The sequence below is a fragment of the Oncorhynchus mykiss genome, unplaced genomic scaffold (assembly GCF_013265735.2).
Source record: "Oncorhynchus mykiss isolate Arlee unplaced genomic scaffold, USDA_OmykA_1.1 un_scaffold_259, whole genome shotgun sequence".
Taxonomy (NCBI): domain Eukaryota; kingdom Metazoa; phylum Chordata; class Actinopteri; order Salmoniformes; family Salmonidae; genus Oncorhynchus; species Oncorhynchus mykiss.
This window is the reverse complement of record NW_023493715.1, coordinates 227,501-247,500: the sequence shown is the minus strand read 5'-3', so window position 1 is coordinate 247,500 and position 20,000 is coordinate 227,501. Positions and strand designations below refer to the sequence as shown.

Sequence of the window (20,000 nt, the reverse complement as noted above, 5' to 3'; positions counted from 1 at the left end):
TGGGAGTTGGGCTAGCTCTATCCCATCCCCTTCGGTCTGGGAGCTGGGCTAGCTCTATCCAATCCCCTTCGGTCTGGGAGCTGGGCTAGCTCTATCCCATCCCCTTCGGTCTGGGAGCTGGGCTAGCTCTATCCCATCCCCTTCGGTCTGGGAGCTGGGCTAGCTCTATCCCGTCCCCTTCGGTCTGGGAGCTGGGCTAGCTCTATCCCGTCCCCTTCGGTCTGGGAGCTGGGCTAGCTCTATCCCGTCCCCTTCGGTCTGGGAGCTGGGCTAGCTCTATCCCGTTTCCTTCGGTCTGGGAGCTGGGCTAGGTCTATCCCGTCCCCTTCGGTCTGGGAGCTGTGCTAGCTCTATCCCGTCCCCTTCGGTCTGGGAGCTGGGCTAGCCCCAGGATGACGTCACAATACCCCAGGGTGACAAAGTGTTAATGGGATTTTATATGTTCATATGAATGATTAGAATATTCCACCCTGAAACCATATGATTGTATGAAATTGATTAGAATCATGATGAAATTGATTAGAATCATGATGGAATTGATTAGAATCATGATGGAATTGATTAGAATCATGATGGAAGTGATTAGAATCATGATGAAATTGATTAGAATCATGATGGAAGTGATGAGAATCATGATGAAATTGATTAGAATCATGATGGAAGTGATGAGAATCATGATGGAAGTGATGAGAATCATGATGAAATTGATTAGAATCATGATGGAATTGATTAGAATCATGATGGAAGTGATGAGAATCATGATGGAAGTGATGAGAATCATGATGAAATTGATTAGAATCATGATGGAATTGATTAGAATCATGATGGAAGTGATGAGAATCATGATGGAAGTGATGAGAATCATGATGAAATTGATTAGAATCATGATGGAAGTGATGAGAATCATGATGGAAGTGATGAGAATCATGATGAAATTGATTAGAATCATGATGGAAGTGATGAGAATCATGATGAAATTGATTAGAATCATGATGGAAGTGATTAGAATCATGATGGAAGTGATGAGAATCATGATGGAAGTGATTAGAATCATGATGGAAGTGATTAGAATCATGATGGAAGTGATTAGAATCATGATGGAAGTGATTAGAATCATGATGGAAGTGATGAGAATCATGATGGAAGTGATTAGAATCATGATGGAAGTGATTAGAATCATGATGGAAGTGATTAGAATCATGATGGAAGTGATTAGAATCATGATGGAAGTGATGAGAATCATGATGGAAGTGATTAGAATCATGATGGAAGTGATGAGAATCATGATGGAAGTGATGAGAATCATGATGGAAGTGATGAGAATCATGATGGAAGTGATGAGAATCATGATGGAAGTGATGAGAATCATGATGAAATTGATTAGAATCATGATGGAAGTGATTAGAATCATGATGGAATTGATTAGAATCATGATGGAAGTGATGAGAATCATGATGAAATTGATTAGAATCATGATGGAAGTGATGAGAATCATGATGGAAGTGATGCGAATCATGATGAAATTGATTAGAATCATGATGGAATTGATTAGAATCATGATGGAAGTGATGAGAATCATGATGGAAGTGATGAGAATCATGATGAAATTGATTAGAATCATGATGGAATTGATTAGAATCATGATGGAAGTGATGAGAATCATGATGGAAGTGATTAGAATCATGATGGAAGTGATGAGAATCATGATGGAAGTGATGAGAATCATGATGAAATTGATTAGAATCATGATGGAAGTGATGAGAATCATGATGAAATTGATTAGAATCATGATGGAAGTGATGAGAATCATGATGGAAGTGATTAGAATCATGATGGAAGTGATGAGAATCATGATGGAAGTGATTAGAATCATGATGGAAGTGATTAGAATCATGATGGAAGTGATTAGAATCATGATGGAAGTGATTAGAATCATGATGGAAGTGATGAGAATCATGATGGAAGTGATTAGAATCATGATGGAAGTGATGAGAATCATGATGGAAGTGATTAGAATCATGATGGAAGTGATGAGAATCATGATGGAAGTGATGAGAATCATGATGAAATTGATTAGAATCATGATGGAAGTGATTAGAATCATGATGGAATTGATTAGAATCATGATGGAAGTGATGAGAATCATGATGGAAGTGATTAGAATCATGATGGAAGTGATGAGAATCATGATGGAATTGATTAGAATCATGATGGAAGTGATGAGAATCATGATGAAATTGATTAGAATCATGAGGTTATTCTAATGTGTGTGTGTGGTTTTACTCAGAATTATATCTCCGTGAGTGTAGTTTTTGGTCAGAGTGTATAACAATATATCTGTATTATAGTATCTTAAAACAGTCTTATTCGGTGCCGACCTTGGCTGGGGGCCACAGAGTACTTCCCAGGGTCTCCCTGTCTTGAGGGAGGAGTGATTCTCACTGACTCCCCTAATCTTTGTCGGCTAGGCAGCAGGACAGTGTGTGCGTAGGATACCTACTGTTTGTGTGTGAATGTAAGGAGTAAGGAGCCGGTATTAAATTAATGGTTTCGTACAACAGACCAGCGTTCTCGTGAATAAACCTCATTGACTAATTTAGCCTCCGTCTGTTTCATTCTCTCAGATTTCTTCAATGAGGAGCAGCTGTTTCTGATCCTGGAGTTTGAGTTTGGAGGCAGTGACCTGGAGAACAGTAATGGACAGGTGAGGAGACCTGGAGAACAGTAATGGACAGGTGAGGAGACCTGGAGGACAGTAATGGATAGGTGAGGAGACCTGGAGGACAGTAATGGACAGGTGAGGAGACCTGGAGAACAGTAATGGACAGGTGAGGAGACCTGGAGGACAGTAATGGACAGGTGAGGAGACCTGGAGGACAGTAATGGACAGGTGAGGAGACCTGGAGGACAGTAATGGACAGGTGAGGAGACCTGGAGGACAGTAATGGACAGGTGAAGAGACCTGGAGGACAGTAATGGACAGGTGAGGAGACCTGGAGGACAGGTGAGGACAGTAATGGACAGGTGAGGAGACCTGGAGAACAGTAATGGACAGGTGAGGAGACCTGGAGAACAGTAATGGACAGGTGAGGAGACCTGGAGAACAGTAATGGACAGGTGAGGAGACCTGGAGGACAGTAATGGACAGGTGAGGACACCTGGAGGACAGTAATGGACAGGTGAGGAGACCTGGAGGACAGTAATGGACAGGTGAGGAGACCTGGAGGACAGTAATGGACAGGTGAGGAGACCTGGAGGACAGTAATGGACAGGTGAGGACAGTAATGGACAGGTGAGGAGACCTGGAGAACAGTAATGGACAGGTGAGGAGACCTGGAGAACAGTAATGGACAGGTGAGGAGACCTGGAGAACAGTAATGGACAGGTGAGGAGACCTGGAGAACAGTAATGGACAGGTGAGGAGATCTGGAGGACAGTAATGGACAGGTGAGGAGACCCGGAGGACAGTAATGGACAGGTGAGGAGACCTGGAGGACAGTAATGGACAGGTGAAGAGACCTGGAGGACAGTAATGGACAGGTGAGGAGACCTGGAGGACAGTAATGGACAGGTGAGGAGACCTGGAGGACAGGTGAGGACAGTAATGGACAGGTGAGGAGACCTGGAGGACAGTAATGGATAGGTGAGGAGACCTGGAGGACAGTAATGGACAGGTGAGGAGACCTGGAGAACAGTAATGGACAGGTGAGGAGACCTGGAGGACAGTAATGGACAGGTGAGGAGACCTGGAGGACAGTAATGGACAGGTGAGGAGACCTGGAGGACAGTAATGGACAGGTGAAGAGACCTGGAGGACAGTAATGGACAGGTGAGGAGACCTGGAGGACAGTAATGGACAGGTGAGGAGACCTGGAGGACAGGTGAGGACAGTAATGGACAGGTGAGGAGACCTGGAGAACAGTAATGGACAGGTGAGGAGACCTGGAGAACAGTAATGGACAGGTGAGGAGACCTGGAGAACAGTAATGGACAGGTGAAGAGACCTGGAGGACAGTAATGGACAGGTGAGGACACCTGGAGGACAGTAATGGACAGGTGAGGAGACCTGGAGGACAGTAATGGACAGGTGAGGAGACCTGGAGGACAGTAATGGACAGGTGAGGAGACCTGGAGGACAGTAATGGACAGGTGAGGACAGTAATGGACAGGTGAGGAGACCTGGAGAACAGTAATGGACAGGTGAGGAGACCTGGAGAACAGTAATGGACAGGTGAGGAGACCTGGAGAACAGTAATGGACAGGTGAGGAGACCTGGAGAACAGTAATGGACAGGTGAGGAGATCTGGAGGACAGTAATGGACAGGTGAGGAGACCTGGAGGACAGTAATGGACAGGTGAGGAGACCTGGAGGACAGTAATGGACAGGTGAGGAGACCTGGAGGACAGTAATGGACAGGTGAGGACAGTAATGGACAGGTGAGGAGACCTGGAGAACAGTAATGGACAGGTGAGGAGACCTGGAGAACAGTAATGGACAGGTGAGGAGACCTGGAGAACAGTAATGGACAGGTGAGGAGACCTGGAGAACAGTAATGGACAGGTGAGGAGATCTGGAGGACAGTAATGGACAGGTGAGGAGACCCGGAGGACAGTAATGGACAGGTGAGGAGACCTGGAGGACAGTAATGGACAGGTGAAGAGACCTGGAGGACAGTAATGGACAGGTGAGGAGACCTGGAGGACAGTAATGGACAGGTGAGGAGACCTGGAGGACAGGTGAGGACAGTAATGGACAGGTGAGGAGACCTGGAGGACAGTAATGGATAGGTGAGGAGACCTGGAGGACAGTAATGGACAGGTGAGGAGACCTGGAGAACAGTAATGGACAGGTGAGGAGACCTGGAGGACAGTAATGGACAGGTGAGGAGACCTGGAGGACAGTAATGGACAGGTGAGGAGACCTGGAGGACAGTAATGGACAGGTGAAGAGACCTGGAGGACAGTAATGGACAGGTGAGGAGACCTGGAGGACAGTAATGGACAGGTGAGGAGACCTGGAGGACAGGTGAGGACAGTAATGGACAGGTGAGGAGACCTGGAGAACAGTAATGGACAGGTGAGGAGACCTGGAGAACAGTAATGGACAGGTGAGGAGACCTGGAGAACAGTAATGGACAGGTGAAGAGACCTGGAGGACAGTAATGGACAGGTGAGGACACCTGGAGGACAGTAATGGACAGGTGAGGAGACCTGGAGGACAGTAATGGACAGGTGAGGAGACCTGGAGGACAGTAATGGACAGGTGAGGAGACCTGGAGGACAGTAATGGACAGGTGAGGACAGTAATGGACAGGTGAGGAGACCTGGAGAACAGTAATGGACAGGTGAGGAGACCTGGAGAACAGTAATGGACAGGTGAGGAGACCTGGAGAACAGTAATGGACAGGTGAGGAGACCTGGAGAACAGTAATGGACAGGTGAGGAGATCTGGAGGACAGTAATGGACAGGTGAGGAGACCTGGAGGACAGTAATGGACAGGTGAGGAGACCTGGAGGACAGTAATGGACAGGTGAGGAGACCTGGAGGACATGTGAGGACAGTAATGGACAGGTGAGGACAGTAATGGACAGGTGAGGAGACCTTGTTCTGTTTGGTTCTCTACAGTATATCTGATTGGGTGTCCCCTCCCCTCCTCCTCATCATCTCCTCTCCCTGTCCTGTCCTCTCTCTCCTCCCTCTCCTCCCTCTCCTCCTCTCCTCCCTCTCCTCCTCTCCTCCCTCTCCTCCTCCCTCTCCTCCTCTCCTCCTCCCCTTTCTCCTCCTCCCCTTTCTCCTCTCTCCTCCTCCCCTCTCTCCTCTCTCCTCCTCCCCTCTCTCCTCCTCCCCTCCCTCTTTCCTCCCTCTCTCCCCTCCTCCCCTCTCTCCTCCTCCCCTCTCTCCTCTCTCCTCCTCTCCTCTCTCCTCCTCCCCTCTCTCCTCTCTCCTCCTCCCCTCCCTCTTTCCTCCCTCTCTCCCCTCCTCCCCTCTCTCCTCTCTCCTCCTCCCCTCTCTCCTCCTCCCCTCTCTCCTCTCTCCTCCTCCCCTCCCTCTTTCCTCCCTCTCTCCCCTCCTCCCCTCTCTCCTCCTCCCCTCTCTCCTCTCTCCTCCTCCCCTCTCTCCTCTCTCCTCCTCCCCTCTCTCCTCTCTCCTCCTCCCCTCCCTCTCTCCTCTCTCTCTCCCCTCCTCCCTCTCTCCTGTCTCCTCTCCAGCTGGCGTCAGTGATGGTGTCTAAGAGTATCCTCCATCAGGTGACTGCTGCTCTGGCTGTGGCTGAACAGGAGCTCTGCTTTGAACACAGGTCTGTCTGTCTGTCTGTCTAACCTGGTCTGTCTCTGTCTAACCTGGTCTGTCTCTGTCTAACCTGGTCTGTCTCTGTCTAACCTGGTCTGTCTCTGTCTAACCTGGTCTGTCTGTCTGTCTAACCTGGTCTGTCTCTGTCTAACCTGGTCTGTCTGTCTGTCTAACCTGGTCTGTCTCTGTCTAACCTGGTCTGTCTGTCTGTCTAACCTGGTCTGTCTCTGTCTAACCTGGTCTGTCTGTCTGTCTAACCTGGTCTGTCTCTGTCTAACCTGGTCTGTCTCTGTCTAACCTGGTCTGTCTCTGTCTAACCTGGTCTGTCTCTGTCTAACCTGGTCTGTCTGTCTGTCTAACCTGGTCTGTCTCTGTCTAACCTGGTCTGTCTGTCTGTCTAACCTGGTCTGTCTCTGTCTAACCTGGTCTGTCTGTCTGTCTAACCTGGTCTGTCTGTCTGTCTGTCTGTCTGTCTGTCTAACCTGTCTGTCTGTCTGTCTAACCTGTCTGTCTGTCTGTCTAACCTGGTCTGTCTGTCTAACCTGTCTGTCTGTCTGTCTAACCTGGTCTGTCTGGTTACGTCTGTCTGTCTGTCTGTCTAACCTGTCTGTCTGTCTAACCTGTCTGTCTGTCTAACCTGGTCTGTCTGGTTACGTCTGTCTGTCTGTCTGTCTGTCTGTCTGTCTGGTAACACCTAACTGTGTGTGTTAGTAACCTGTTTTCCTGTCCTCAGAGACCTCCACTGGGGTAATGTGTTGGTCCAGTCCACTAAGGAGAAGGAGGGGAGTTTCCTCCTCAATGGAACAAACCATTCCTTAGAGACCAGGGGGGTGAGCGTACGCATCATCGACTACTCCCTCTCCAGGCTCGAGATTGGTCAGTCCACCTCTGTCTCCCTCGCTGTCTCCCTCTCTGTCTCTCTACCCCTGTCTCTCGCTCTGTACCACTAACGTGTGTGTGTGTGTGTGTGTGTGTAGATGGTCTCACCGTGTCCTGTGACATCTCAGAGGATGAGGAGTTGTTCCAGGGACATGGAGACCTGCAGTTTGACATCTACAGACTCATGAGACAGGAGAACGGGTACGTTTGGGTGGGGGGTTACCATGGAGACCTGCAGTTTGACATCTACAGACTCATGAGACAGGAGAACGGGTACGTTGGGGTGGGGGGTTACCATGGAGACCTGCAGTTTGACATCTTCAGACTCATGAGACGGGAGAACGGGTACGTTGGGGTGGGGGGTTACCATGGAGACCTGCAGTTTGACATCTACAGACTCATGAGACGGGAGAACGGGTACGTTGGGGTGGGGGGTTACCATGGAGACCTGCAGTTTGACATCTACAGACTCATGAGACAGGAGAACGGGTACGTTGGGGTGGGGGGTTACCATGGAGACCTGCAGTTTGACATCTACAGACTCATGAGACAGGAGAACGGGTACGTTGGGGTGGGGGGTTACCATGGAGACCTGCAGTTTGACATCTACAGACTCATGAGACAGGAGAACGGGTATGTTGGGGTCGGGGGTTACCATGGAGACCTGCAGTTTGACATCTACAGACTCATGAGACAGGAGAACGGGTACGTTGGGGTGGGGGGTTACCATGGAGAACGGGTATGTGGGTGTGGGTGGTTACCATGGAGAACGGGTACATTGGTGTGGGTGGTTAACGGTGTGTGGGTGGTTATTGGGGGTGTGGGTGGTAACCTGTCTGTCTCTAACCTGTCTGTCTGTCTCTAACCTGTCTCTCTCTCTCTCTCCTACAGTAACAAGTGGGGTGACTACCAGCCCCACTCCAATGTGTTGTGGCTCCACTACTTGAGCTCCAAGCTGCTGACTATGACCTATAAGAGTCGAGGGGGGCGGGGCGTCAAGCAGGCCAGGTTGGACCTGCAGCGTTTCCACGACGATGTCCTCACCTTCCGATCTGCCTCTGACATACTGTACAACTGTGGCCTGTTCCAATGAGAAAGAGAGTGTGTGTACTGCCACATATTGTTGTTGTTGTTGTTAGCGGGATGCTAAGTGGTTAGCGGGATGCTAACTGGTTAGCGGGATGCTAACTGGTTAGCGGGATGCTAACTGGTTAGCGGGATGCTAAGTGGTTAGCGGGATGCTAAGTGGTTAGCGGGATGCTAACTGGTTAGCGGGATGCTAAGTGGTTAGCTATAGTATTGTGTAGGAGGATCCAGTCGTAACCTTTTTTTGGAGGTGAACTCTTCTTGTGAATAATATTTATAAACCCAGAAGACTGTAATGGCTTTGTATTCTAAAATTAAAAAATGGGTTTCGTTAATAAACGTTGAATTAGAAACAATGACCAAAAAGTGTGTTTTCGTGTCTGATTTTTTTTTTATTATCAAGAAACAACGCAAAGATTCCTAGACGCCGTTCCAGACTCCCTCCGCCTCGTCAAGGACGGCGGAGTACAGAAATCTGTTACCCACCTAACTGCGGATCTGAACGTACTAGTCTCAATGCAGTCTCACCGCTAAAAACAAAACATCCGGCACAATAAACTAGCTCCCTGACAACAAAGAAAATACCCTGAAGCTTCCAGAACATTGGAACAGAAATGGCGCCACACCAAACTGGAAGTCTTCTGACTAGCTTGGAAAGACAGAACCGTGCCGTATCGAAGAGCCCTCACTGCTGCTCCACCAAACAGGAAGTCTTCTGACTAGCTTGGAAAGACAGTACCGTGCCGTATCGAAGAGCCCTCACTGCTGCTCCACCAAACAGGAAGTCTTCTGACTAGCTTGGAAAGACCGTACCGTGCCGTATCGAAGAGCCCTCACTGCTGCTCCACCAAACAGGAAGTCTTCTGAAAGACAGTGCCGTATCGAAGAGCCCTCACTGCTGCTCCACCAAACAGGAAGTCTTCTGAAAGACAGTACCGTGCCGTATCGAAGAGCCCTCACTGCTGCTCCACCAAACAGGAAGTCTTCTGAAAGACCGTACCGTGCCGTATCGAAGAGCCCTCACTGCTGCTCCACCAAACAGGAAGTCTTCTGTCTAGCTTGGAAAGACAGTACCGTGCCGTATCGAAGAGCCCTCACTGCTGCTCCACCAAACAGGAAGTCTTCTGAAAGACGGTACCGTGCCGTATCGACTCACTGCTGCATCCTATTTTTACAACGTAATTGAGGAGAAAAGTTCAATCCTAAATATTTTTTTTAATACTGTCACAAAGCGAACTAAAAAGCAGCATTCCTCAAGAGAGGGTGGCTTTCATTCTTGTATTTAACCTTTATTTAACTAGGCAAGTCAGTTAAACACTAATTATTATTTACGATGACGGCCTCCCAGAAGGCAAAAGACCTCCTACGGGGGCTGGGATTAAAATAAATTAAATATAAATATAGGACAAAACACACATCACGACAAGAGAGACAACACAACATAAAGAGAGACAACACAACATAAAGAGAGACCTAAGACAACAACATAGCATGGCAGTAACACATGACAAGAGCATGGTAGCAACACAACATGGTAGCATCACAACATGGTAGCAACACATGACAACACAGCAGCATCACAACATGGTAGCATCACACTCCATAAAGAGAGACCTAAAGACAACAACACAGCAAGGCAGTAACACATGACAAGAGCATGGTAGCAAAAACAACATGACAACAACATGGTAGCATCACAACATGGTAGCAACACATGACAACACAGCATGACAACATGGTAGCATCACAACATGGTAGCAACACAGCATGACAACAACATGGTAGCAACACAGCATGGTAGTAACACATGACAACAACATGGTAGCAACACAGCATGGTAGTAACACATGACAACAACATGGTAGCATCACAACATGGTAGAAACACATGACAACACAGCATGGTAGCGTAACAACACAACATGGTAGCATGACAACATGACGACAACAACATGGTAGAAACACAACATGACAACACAGCATGGCAGCAACACAACATGACAACAACATGGTAGCAACACATGACAACAACATGGTAACAACACATGACAACAACATGGTAGCAATACAACATGACAACACAGCATGGTAGCAACACAACATGACAACACAGCATGGTAGCAACACAACATGACAACACAGCATGGTAGCAACACAACATGACAACAACATGGTAACAACACATGACAACAACATGGTAGCAACACAACATGACAACAACATGGTAGCATGACAACGTGGTAGCAACACAGCATGACAACATGGTAGCAAAACATGACAACAACATGGTAGCAACACAACATGGTAGCAACAACAGGACAACAACATGGTAGCAACACAACATGACAACAACATGGTAGCAACAACAGGACAACAACATGGTAGCAATGTGACAATAACATGGTAGCAACACAACATGAAAACATGGTAACAACACAACATGACAACAACATGGTAGCAATGTGACAACAACATGGTAGCAACAACAGGACAATAACATGGTAGCAATGACATCATGGTAGCAACACATGACAACAACATGGTAGCAATGTGACAGCAACATGGTAGCAACAACAGGACAACAACATGGTAGCAACAACAGGACAACAACATGGTAGCAATGTGACAACAACATGGTAGCAACACAACATGACAACAACATGGTAGCAACACAACATGGTAGCAGAACAAACCATGGTACAAACATTATTGGGCCCAGACAACAGCACAAAGGGTAAGAAGGTAGAGACAACAACACATCACACAAAGCAGCCACAACTGTCAGTAAGAGTGTCCATGATTGAGTCTTTGAATGAAGAGATGGAGATAAAACTGTCCAGTTTGAGTGTTTGTTGCAGCTCGTTCCAGCTGCAGCGAACTGAAAAGAGGAGCGACCCAGAGATGTGTGTGCTTTCGGGACCTTTAACAGAATGTGACTGGCAGAACGGGTGTTGCATGTGGAGGATGAGGGCTGCAGTAGATATCTCAGATAGGGGGGAGTGAACAGGTGTTGTATGTGGAGGATGAGGGCTGCAGTAGGTATCTCAGATAGAGGGGAGTGAACAGGTGTTGTATGTGGAGGATGAGGGCTGCAGTAGATATCTCAGATAGGGGGGAGTGAACAGGTGTTGTATGTGGAGGATGAGGGCTGCAGTAGATATCTCAGATAGGGGTGTGTGAGGCCTAAGAGGGTTTTATAAATAAGCATCAACCAGTGGGTCTTGCAACGGGTATACAGAGATGACCAGTTTTCAGAGGAGTATATAATTGTCCCTAGAATTTCTAAGCAAACAGCTGGAGGCAGGGCTTTCTCCTATAGAGCTCCATTTTTATGAAACGGTCTGCCTACCCATGTCAGAGATGCAGACTCGGTCTCGACCTTTAAGTCTTTACTGAAGACTCATCTCTTCAGTGGGTCATATGATTGGGTGTAGTCTGAAGACTCATCTCTTCAGTGGGTCATATGATTGAGTGTAGTCTGAAGACTCATCTCTTCAGTGGGTCATATGATTGGGTGTAGTCTGAAGACTCATCTCTTCATTAGGTCATATGATTGGGTGTAGTCTGAAGACTCATCTCTTCAGTGGGTCATATGATTGAGTGTAGTCTGAAGACTCATCTCTTCAGTGGGTCATATGATTGAGTGTAGTCTGAAGACTCATCTCTTCAGTGGGTCATATGATTGAGTGTAGTCTGGCCCAGGAGTGTGAAGGTGAACGGAAAAGCTCTGGAGCAACGAACCGCCCTTGCTGTCTCTGCCTGGCCGGTTCCCCTCTTTCCACTGAGATTCTAACCCTATTCTAACCCTATTACAGGGTCTGAGTCACTGGCTTATTGGGGCTCTCTCATACCGTCCCTGGGAGGGGTGTGTCACTTGAGTGGGTTGAGTCACTGATGTGATCTTCCTGTCTTGGTTGGCGCCCCCCCCTTGGGTTGTGCCGTGGCGGAGATCTTTGTGGGCTATACTCGGCCCTCTCACCTGGCTAACTCATTCATCCTGGTTCGGGGAACAGCCCCCCTCCAGTATCTGAACAACAGTCACCTGGTTCGGGGAACAGCCCCCCTCCAGTATCTGAACAACAGTCACCTGGTTCGGGAAACAGCCCCCCTCCAGTATCTGAACAACAGTCACCTGGTTCGGGGAACAGCCCCCCTACAGTATCTGAACAACAGTCACCTGGTTCGGGAAACAGCCCCCCCTACAGTATCTGAACAGCAGTCACCTGGTTCGGGGAACAGCCCCCCCTACAGTATCTGAACAACAGTCACCTGGTTCGGGGAACAGCCCCCCCTACAGTATCTGAACAGCAGTCACCTGGTTCGGGGAACAGCCCCCCCTACAGTATCTGAACAACAGTCACCTGGTTCGGGAAACAGCCCCCCTACAGTATCTGAACAACAGTCACCTGGTTCGGGGAACAGCCCCCCCCTACAGTATCTGAACAACAGTCACCTGGTTCGGGAAACAGCCCCCCCTACAGTATCTGAACAACAGTCACCTGGTTCGGGAAACAGCCCCCCCTACAGTATCTGAACAACAGTCACCTGGTTCGGGAAACAGCCCCCCCTACAGTAGCTGAAACTGATACAACAACAAACCAAAGACAGCAGAGTAAATATAAATAAAATACTTTATTCCACATTATAGATTATAATACAGTACATTTGCATTGAACAAGCATAGTTTTGGTCTGTCAGGTGTTTGTTTAAAGCTGAGTGTGTTGTACAGGTGTGTAGAGGTCACCTGTGTGTGTGTGGGGTGTGTGTGTGGGTGTGGTGTGTGTGGGTGTGTTCAGAAGGAGAAGTACTTTGTGTACCAATCCTGCCTCTGAGGGTCCCGCCCCTCTGCCCCCTGGCCACTCCCCCTCTGCTCCAAATATGGGCTCCTGGGAACACAGGAAGCACATTTTAGACTGCTGGGGGACAGACAGACAGACAGACAGACAAAGAGACAGACAGACAGACAGAGAGTCAAACAGACAGACTGACAGAGAGACAAACAGACAGAGAGTCAGACAGACAGACAGAGAGTCAGACAGACAGAGAGTCAGACAGACAGAGAGACAGACAGACAGACAGACAGAGAGAGAGTCAGACAGACAGAGAGAGAGTCAGACAGACAGACAGAGAGAGACAGACAGAAATACAGAAGGAGACAGACAACTATGGGATGATATTCTTAGACAGACAGAGAAGGACATTGGGCTTTGTGAAGGAACACAGACAGCGCTATTGGCTGTGCTGTTTCCATAGATACAGTATCTGTTACCTGGTTGACTGGCTGTTCAGGTGTGGGCGGAGCTCCTGCGAGGGTGAGGTGACGTGTCGAATCCCGTGTCGAGGCTCGGGGAGGGAGGATGGACAGAGGGGGAGGGGGGTGGTGGGAGCAGGGGGGAGAGGAGTGGGGGTACGAGAGAGAGGGCCGCGACCGCTGGGATCCAAACTGGGAGACCTGGGAGTACGGGGGAGGGAGGGGGAGGAACGGGGGAGAGAGGAGGAGGCGTAGGGCAGAGTTGAGGAGGGGGAGGGATGTTGGGGGAGGCAGGGGGAGGGGGTGTCGTGGGGGAGGAGGACGCTCCTCTCATAGGCGCTGAGGTTTGGAACGCTGGTGACGCGGGGCGGAGACTCCTCCACACGCTTCCTCTGAAACGTCATGACGACAACATTCATACAACACAGTGAAACACAACGTCATGACGACAACATTCTTACAACACAGTGAAACACTAGTTAATCCCACCAATACAACACAGTGAAACACTAGTTAATCCCACCAATACAACACTAGTTAATCCCACCAATACAACACTAGTTAATCCCACCAAGACAAAACACTAGTTAATCCCACCAATACAACACTAGTTAATCCCACCAGATACAACACTAGTTAATCCCACCAATACAACACTAGTTAATCCCACCAATACAACACTAGTTAATCCCACCAATACAACACAGTGAAACACTAGTTAATCCCTTCAATACAACACAGTGAAACACTAGTTAATCCCACCAATACAACACTAGTTAATCCCACCAATACAACACTAGTTAATCCCATCAATACAACACAGTTAAACACTAGTTAATCCCACCAATACAACACAGTGAAACACTAGTTAATCCCACCAATACAACACTAGTTAATCCCACCAATACAACACTAGTTAATCCCACCAAGACAAAACACTAGTTAATCCCACCAATACAACACTAGTTAATCCCACCAATACAACACTAGTTAATCCCACCAATACAACACTAGTTAATCCCACCAATACAACACAGTGAAACACTAGTTAATCCCTTCAATACAACACAGTGAAACACTAGTTAATCCCACCAATACAACACTAGTTAATCCCACCAATACAACACTAGTTAATCCCACCAATACAACACTAGTTAATCCCACCAGATACAACACTAGTTAATCCCACCAGATACAACACTAGTTAATCCCACCAGATACAAAACTAGTTAATCCCACCAATACAACACTAGTTAATCCCACCAATACAACACTAGTTAATCCCACCAATACAACACTAGTTAATCCCACCAATACAACACAGTGAAACACTAGTTAATCCCATCAATACAACACAGTGAAACACTAGTTAATCTCACCAATACAACACTAGTTAATCCCACCAATACAACACAGTGAAACACTAGTTAATCCCACCAATACAACACTAGTTAATCCCACCAATACAACACTAGTTAATCCCATCAATACAACACAGTTAAACACTAGTTAATCCCACCAATACAACACAGTGAAACACTAGTTAATCCCACCAATACAACACTAGTTAATCCCACCAATACAACACTAGTTAATCCCACCAATACAACACAGTGAAACACTAGTTAATCCCACCAATACAACACTAGTTAATCCCATCAATACAACACAGTTAAACACTAGTTAATCCCACCAATACAACACAGTGAAACACTAGTTAATCCCACCAACAAAACACTAGTTAATCCCATCAATACAACACAGTGAAACACTAGTTAATCCCACCAATACAACACTAGTTAATCCCACCAATACAACACTAGTTAATCCTACCAATACAAGACTAGTTAATCCCACCAGTACAACACAGTAAAACACTAGTTAATCCCACCAATACAACACAGTAAAACACTAATTAATCCCACCAATACAACACAGTGAAACACTAGTTAATCCCACCAATACAACACTAGTTAATCCCACCAGATACAACACTAGTTAATCCCACCAATACAACACTAGTTAATCCCACCAGATACAACACTAGTTAATCCCACCAGATACAAAACTAGTTAATCCCACCAATACAACACTAGTTAATCCCACCAATACAACACTAGTTAATCCTACCAATACAACACTAGTTAATCCCACCAATACAACACAGTGAAACACTAGTTAATCCCACCAATACAACACAATAAAACACTAGTTAATCCCACCAGATACAACACTAGTTAATCCCATCAATACAACACTAGTTAATCCCACCAATACAACACTAGTTAATCCCACCAATACAACACAGTAAAAAACGAATTAATCCCACCAATACAACACAGTGAAACACTAGTTAATCCCACCAATACAACACTAGTTAATCCCACCAATACAACACAGTGAAACACTAGTTAATCCCATCAATACAACACAGTGAAACACTAGTTAATCCCACCAGATACAACACTAGTTAATCCCATCAATACAACACTAGTTAATCCCACCAATACAACACAGTAAAAAACGAATTAATCCCACCAATACAACACTAGTTAATCCCACCAATACAACACAGTGAAACACTAGTTAATCCCACCAATACAACACAGTGAAACACTAGTTAATCCCACCAATACAACACTAGTTAATCCCACCAGATACAACACTAGTTAATCCCACCAGATACAACACTAGTTAATCCCACCAGATACAACACTAGTTAATCCCACCAGATACAAAACTAGTTAATCCCACCAATACAACACTAGTTAATCCCACCAATACAACACTAGTTAATCCTACCAATACAACACTAGTTAATCCCACCAATACAACACTAGTTAATCCCACCAATACAGCACAGTAAAAAACGAATTAATCCCACCAATACAACACAGTGAAACACTAGTTAATCCCACCAATACAACACAGTGAAACACTAGTTAATCCCACCAATACAACACTAGTTAATCCCACCAGATACAACACTAGTTAATCCCACCAGATACAACACTAGTTAATCCCACCAGATACAAAACTAGTTAATCCCACCAATACAACACTAGTTAATCCTACCAATACAACACTAGTTAATCCCACCAATACAACACAGTGAAACAATAGTTAATCCCATCAATACAACACAGTGAAACACTAGTTAATCCCACCAATACAACACTAGTTAATCCCATCAATACAACACAGTGAAACACTAGTTAATCCCACCAATACAACACTAGTTAATCCCACCAATACAACACAGTGAAACACTAGTTAATCCCATCAATACAACACAGTGAAACACTAGTTAATCCCACCAATACAACACAGTTAAACACTAGTTAATCCCACCAATACAACACAATAAAACACTAGTTAATCCCACCAATACAACACTAGTTAATCCTACCAATACAACACTAGTTAATCCCACCAATACAACACAGTGAAACACTAGTTAATCCCATCAATACAACACAGTGAAACACTAGTTAATCCCACCAATACAACACTAGTTAATCCCACCAATACAACAAAGTGAAACACTAGTTAATCCCACCAATACAACACTAGTTAATCCCACCAATACAACACTAGTTAATCCCACCAATACAACACAGTGAAACACAAAGACAACAGAGGAGTGTGTGTGTCACCCTCATTGTTGGTGTAACGATCCCGGGGTGTGGCCTGTTGTCATGGAGCCTGAGGGTTCCGTTGTCCCCGGCAACCGGAGGATGAAGCTGCAGCTGATGTCGTTCCTCCTGGAGAAACAATGAGACATCAGGTGTGTGTGGTAGGAGTGGGGTAGGTGTGTGGGGTAGGTGTGGGGTAGGAGTGGGGTAGGTGTGGGGGGTAGGAGTGGGGTAGGTGTGTGGGGTAGGAATGGGGGGTAGCTGTGTGTGGGGTAGGAGTGGGGTAGGAGTGGGGGGTAGGTGTGTGGGGTAGCTGTTTGTGGGGTAGGAGTGTGGGGTAGGTGTGTGGGGTAGGAGTGGGGGGTAGCTGTTTGTGGGGTAGGAGTGGGGGGTAGCTGTTTGTGGGGTAGGAGTGGGGTTGGAGTGTGGGGTAGGAGTGGGGTTGGAGTGTGTGGGGTAGGTGTGGGGGGGGGTTAGGTGTGTGTGGGGTAGGTGTGGGGTAGGTGTGTGTGGGGTAGGAGTGGGGGGTAGGTGTGGGGTAGGTGTGTGGGGTAGTGGGGTAGGTGTGTGGGGTAGGAGTGGGGTAGGAGTGGGGTAAGAGTGTGGGGGTAGGTGTGTGTAGGGTAGGAGTGGGGTATAGATGTGTGGGGTAGGTGTGTATGGGGTAGAAGTGGGGTAGGTGTGTGGGGTAGGTGTGTGTGGTGTAGGTGTGTGTTAGGTGTGTGGGGTAAGAGTGTGGGGGTAGGTGTGTGTAGGGTAGGAGTGGGGTATAGATGTGTGGGGTAGGTGTGTATGGGGTAGAAGTGGGGTAGGTGTGTGGGGTAGGTGTGTTAGGTGTGTGTGGGTTAGGTGTGTGTGGGGTAGGTTTTTGTGGGGTAGGTGTTTGAGGGGTAGAGGGGGGAAGGTGTGTATGGGGTAGGTGTGGGGGGTAGGTGTGTGTTAGGTGTGGGGGTAGGAATGGGGTAGGTGTGGGGAGTAGGAGTGTGGGGTAAGAGTGTGTGGGGTAGGAGTGTGGGGTATGTGTTTGTGTGGTAGATGTGTGGGGTAGAGGTGTGGGGTAGGTGTGGGGTAGGTGTGTGGTGTAGGTAGGGGGTATGTGTGTGGGGGTAGGAGTGGGGTAGGTGTGTGTTAGGTGTGTGGGTAGGAATGTGGGGTAGGACTGTGTGGTGTAGGAGTGTGTGGGGTAGTGTGTGTGTGTGTGTGGTAGATGTGTGTGGTAGGTGTAAGTGGGAGATGTGTGTGGGGTAGGTGTGTGGTAGGTGTAAGTGGGAGATGTGTGTGGGGTAGGTGTGTGTTGGGTAGGTTTTTGTGGGGTAGGTGTTTGTGGGGGTAGGAGCGGGGTAGGTGTGTGGAGTAGGTGTGTGTGAGGTAGGTGTGTGTGGTAGGTGTGTGTGTGGTAGATGTGTTTGGGGTAGGTGTGTGGGGTAGGTGTGTTAGGTGTGTGTGGGTTAGGTGTGTGTGGGGTAGGTTTTTGTGGGGTAGGTGTTTGAGGGGTAGAGGGGGGAAGGTGTGTATGGGGTAGGTGTGGGGGGTAGGTGTGTGTTAGGTGTGGGGGTAGGAATGGGGTAGGTGTGGGGGGTAGGAGTGTGGGGTAAGAGTGTGTGGGGTAGGAGTGTGGGGTAGGTGTTTGTGTGGTAGATGTGTGGGGTAGGTGTGGGGATAGGAGTGGGGTAGGTGTGTGGTGTAGGTAGGGGGTATGTGTGTGGGGGTAGGAGTGGGGTAGGTGTGTGTTAGGTGTGTGGGTAGGAATGTGGGGTAGGACTGTGTGGTGTAGGAGTGTGTGGGGTAGTGTGTGTGGTAGGTGTGTGTGTGTGTGTGGTAGATGTGTGTGGTAGGTGTAAGTGGGAGATGTGTGTGGGGTAGGTGTGTGGTAGGTGTAAGTGGGAGATGTGTGTGGGGTAGGTGTGTGTGGGGTAGGTTTTTGTGGGGTAGGTGTTTGTGGGGGTAGAAGCGGGGTAGGTGTGTGGAGTAGGTGTGTGTGAGGTAGGTGTGTGTGGTAGGTGTGTGTGGTAGGTGTGTGTGGGGTAGATGTGTTTGGGGTAGGTGTGTGTGTGGTAGTTGTGTGTGTGGTAGTTGTGTGTGTGGTAGATGTGTGTGGGGTAGGTGAGTGTAGGGTTGGTGTGTGGTGTAGGTTTGTGTGTGGGGTAGGTGTAGGTAGGGTAGGTGTGTGTGGGGTAGGTGTATGAGTGAGTGAGGTAGGTGTGTGAGTGAATGTGAGGTAGGTGTGTGAGTGAGTGAGTGTGAGGTAGGTGTGTATGTGAGGTAGATGTGTGAGTGAGTGAGTGAGTGTGGGGTAGGTGTGTGTGCGGTAGGTGTGTGAGTGAGTGTGGGGTAGGTGTGTGTGCGGTAGGTGTGTGAGTGAGTGTGGGGTAGGTGTGTGTGCGGTAGGTGTGTGAGTGAGTGTGGGGTGTGTTCTTACCACCAGGCGTTTGATGAGCTGGTTCCTCTCAGTGAGTCTCTCCTGTAGTCTTCCCATCTGGAGATCATCACAGAGAGGAACCTCCCTCCTCCTGCACCTCTCCTCACGCTCCCGCAACCTGGGAACGCACACACGTTAACCACACCCCTCTCCTCCTCCAGCCTGGGAACACACACACGTTAACCACACCCCTCCCCTCCTCCAGCCTGGGAACACACACACATTAACCCCACCCCTCTCCTCCTGCTGGGAACACACGTTAACCCCACCCCTCTCCTCCTGCTGGGACCACGTTAACCCCACCCCTCTCCTCCTGCTGGGACCACGTTAACCCCACCCCTCTCCTCCTGATGGGAACACACGTTAACCCCACCCCTCTCCTCCTGATGGGAACACACGTTAACCCCACCCCTCTCCTCCTGCTGGGAACACACGTTAA

At 47.9% G+C, this 20,000-nt stretch overlaps 2 protein-coding genes across 3 annotated transcripts in view; one reads left to right on the top strand and one right to left on the bottom strand.

The window, feature by feature from the left end:
• Positions 1–8,623, top strand: part of LOC110512591 — a 41,783-nt gene extending 33,160 nt beyond the window's left edge. For both annotated transcript variants that reach the window (XM_036973500.1, XM_036973499.1), the window contains 5 exons: positions 2,625–2,704; positions 6,211–6,299; positions 7,026–7,168; positions 7,270–7,372; positions 8,063–8,623. In XM_036973500.1, coding sequence (XP_036829395.1) covers positions 2,625–2,704; positions 6,211–6,299; positions 7,026–7,168; positions 7,270–7,372; positions 8,063–8,264 — 617 coding nt within the window. In that variant the 3' untranslated portion in view covers positions 8,265–8,623. The remainder of the gene's footprint in view (positions 1–2,624; positions 2,705–6,210; positions 6,300–7,025; positions 7,169–7,269; positions 7,373–8,062) is intronic.
• A 4,246-nt stretch (positions 8,624–12,869) lies between these two features.
• The window catches only part of LOC118948742 (trichohyalin-like), a 25,728-nt gene continuing 18,597 nt past the window's right edge, over positions 12,870–20,000 (bottom strand). Inside the window, exons 14-17 of the mRNA XM_036973511.1 lie at positions 19,562–19,679; positions 17,164–17,271; positions 13,526–13,899; positions 12,870–13,142 (exon numbers count right to left, since the gene is read on the bottom strand). Coding sequence (XP_036829406.1) covers positions 13,049–13,142; positions 13,526–13,899; positions 17,164–17,271; positions 19,562–19,679 — 694 coding nt within the window. The 3' untranslated portion in view covers positions 12,870–13,048. The remainder of the gene's footprint in view (positions 13,143–13,525; positions 13,900–17,163; positions 17,272–19,561; positions 19,680–20,000) is intronic.